This window comes from Littorina saxatilis, linkage group LG13, assembly GCF_037325665.1.
Source record: "Littorina saxatilis isolate snail1 linkage group LG13, US_GU_Lsax_2.0, whole genome shotgun sequence".
Taxonomy (NCBI): Eukaryota; Metazoa; Mollusca; class Gastropoda; order Littorinimorpha; family Littorinidae; genus Littorina; species Littorina saxatilis.
Window position 1 is genome coordinate 24742910 of NC_090257.1, and position 2500 is coordinate 24745409.

At 42.7% G+C, this 2500-nt stretch overlaps 2 protein-coding genes across 2 annotated transcripts in view; one reads left to right on the top strand and one right to left on the bottom strand.

Moving 5' to 3' along the window:
* The window catches only part of LOC138945347 (uncharacterized), a 546160-nt gene that overhangs the window by 358920 nt on the left and 184740 nt on the right, over positions 1-2500 (top strand). The gene's annotated exons all lie outside the window — the stretch shown is intronic.
* Positions 1-2500, bottom strand: part of LOC138945345 (uncharacterized) — a 164066-nt gene that overhangs the window by 10761 nt on the left and 150805 nt on the right. Inside the window, exon 27 of the mRNA XM_070316772.1 lies at positions 1513-1611. Within this exon, the coding sequence (XP_070172873.1) occupies positions 1513-1611 (99 nt within the window). The remainder of the gene's footprint in view (positions 1-1512; positions 1612-2500) is intronic.

Here is a 2500-nt window from a genome sequence, read left to right on the forward strand (position 1 = left end):
TCTTCAAAACACCATAGCAACAAGAACGAAGCACTCAAAATGTGACCCTCCACCACGAAATGACTTGAGTCGCATATGTCACCTCGCGCGGTTCTGCGCTAGGCTTAATAAAAGTCCGGGGAGTGTCTGGTAACCTTATGTGAGGGTCACCTTAGTCACAGGCTTATAACTCAAACAGTTTTCGCTCTTTTCTAAAACGGGTTTCACCACTGGATAGAGCATAAACAACTCTTTAGAAAAATGTAACAAATATGAAAATCATACAATGGTGACATGCGACTCAATCCGTGGTAGAGGGTCACAAATGTGCACAACTAGAAGAAATATATAATCCAAACAGAGTGTTTGAGACCTTGTGCATCGAGACTCGGCCCGCTCTATAATCACTACAGTGGTACGTACCTCCTATGCGAGGACACATCCCACGAAAGGACAACTCCCCCGAAATAACACTTTCTATTGTCCATTTGCCTGTCAGTTAACTTCACTGACAAAAATAAACCTGTAGCGACAGGACACCTGCAAAAAAGGGACACTTTAGGCTGGTCAAAAGGGTGTCTTTTCGTCGCAGGTACATCGTAAGGCTCATACACTCGGATTGGTAAGGCTCAGAAGACATGCGGCAACAGGTAGGACGTCAGCCGGGACTCGTTCAGTCCATCGCAAGATAACCTCCGTACTTAGTGTCAACCAGCCTCCAATACAGACTTAGTTACAACCTCCAGATTTAGTGTCAACCTCCAGACTTAGTGTCAACCTCCAGACTAAGTGTCCCGGCCTCCCCCTCCCCCATTCCGAGTACAACTGATCAAACGATGATGGGTTCTAATCGTGGTAAAGGCGTGCAAACACACACACACACACACACACACACACACACACACACACACACACACACACACACACACACACACACACACACACACACAAACACCATTAAATTGAATTTAAAAAAAAATACTTTGAAACTGGCTTCATAGCAAAATTACGGTTCTCTCGTTCAAGGCCGGGACGGAACAATTCAATGCGTTTTCGAAATGAATTTAAATTTTGGGTAAAACCTGTAGCGAATACCATCACGAATGTCGTTTTCTTCTATAAAACTGAGCTGAGCTGTAACTCTTTGAGTTTTGCGGGGAATCACTCAGCCTGGAGTTTTTAGCTTGTGATAAACGAGGCCCAGTTGACGCTCCATGCGGGCGGAGCCGCATATATATATATGTGTTCAGGGGCTGGTTTCATGGGCAATCAACTCAGTCGGCCAACTGCAGTTAAACGAGGGAAATGCGGTAATCCCACGAAATCGGGTTTTATGAAAAAGATTTCCGTCGGCCGACAGTGCCTCTTCGCACGGGGAGTTGCCCGATTACAGTGTCGCCTTCCGCGCAGTACCGCGTTCTGGGGGACGAAGCGGTGGTTCGACTTGTCAGTGTGACCACCGCGAGTCCATGAAACCTGCCCCTGAAGCCTCCGGAGTAAGAGGAGGATAAACATGACGCCAGAAAGTTTTGCCTGTGGGGTAGACGCCGAGCGGGAACTGCCCTGCAAGCCGTGGAGGCAACCTCTGTCTCAACAGGCGCGAAGAGAAGTACGGGTCTGGGGGCGGAGGAGCTGTAAAAAGAAGGTTAATGATATACGATACCGAAACATGCACAGCCTAGCGGTGACCTTACGAGTCATTTTCTCCTGCTGTTATCGTTCTCGAAATTCTTTGTCAGCTTCTGGGAGACATGCAAGAGAAGCGACAGAATGTTTACGTGACGTCATTATTCGCAAGTTGAAGGTTATCATGCTTCGTTTATTCTCAAAGAAACATAAATCGCAATATCGTGAATATCATTAATACACCGATTTCCTTTCGAGTTTAAAATTATCATGCTTCAATATTGCAATAACTCTTCGTGATCCAATTACCTTTTAAGGTTAGAATGATCAAGGTCCAATATTGTTATTAATCTCCATGCACCAATCACCTTTCAAGTCAGTAAGGTTATCATGCTCCAATATCGTAATAATACTTCATGCACCTATTACTTTTCAAGTTTAAGGTTAGGGCATGCTCCAATATCGTACAATATATTCACGCACCGATTATCTTTCAAGTTTAATGTTATCATGCTCCAATATCGTAATGATTATTTGTACATCAATTATTTTTCAATTTTAATGTTGGGGCATGCTACATTATCGTACAATATATTCACGCACCAATTATCTTTCAAGTTTAAGGTTATCCTGCTCCAATATCGTACCATGAATCCTTCCATGCACCAATTACCTGTTCAGTTTAATTTCATCATGCTCCAATATCGTAAAGATTATTTATGCACCAATTATTTGTTAATTTTAAGGTAAGGGCATAATACATAATCGTAAAAAATAATCATTCACAAATCACCTTTTAAGTTTAATGTTATCATGCTCCAATATCGTAAAGATTATTTATGCACCAATTATTTGTCAATTTTAAGGTAAGGGCATGCTACATAATCGTAAAAAA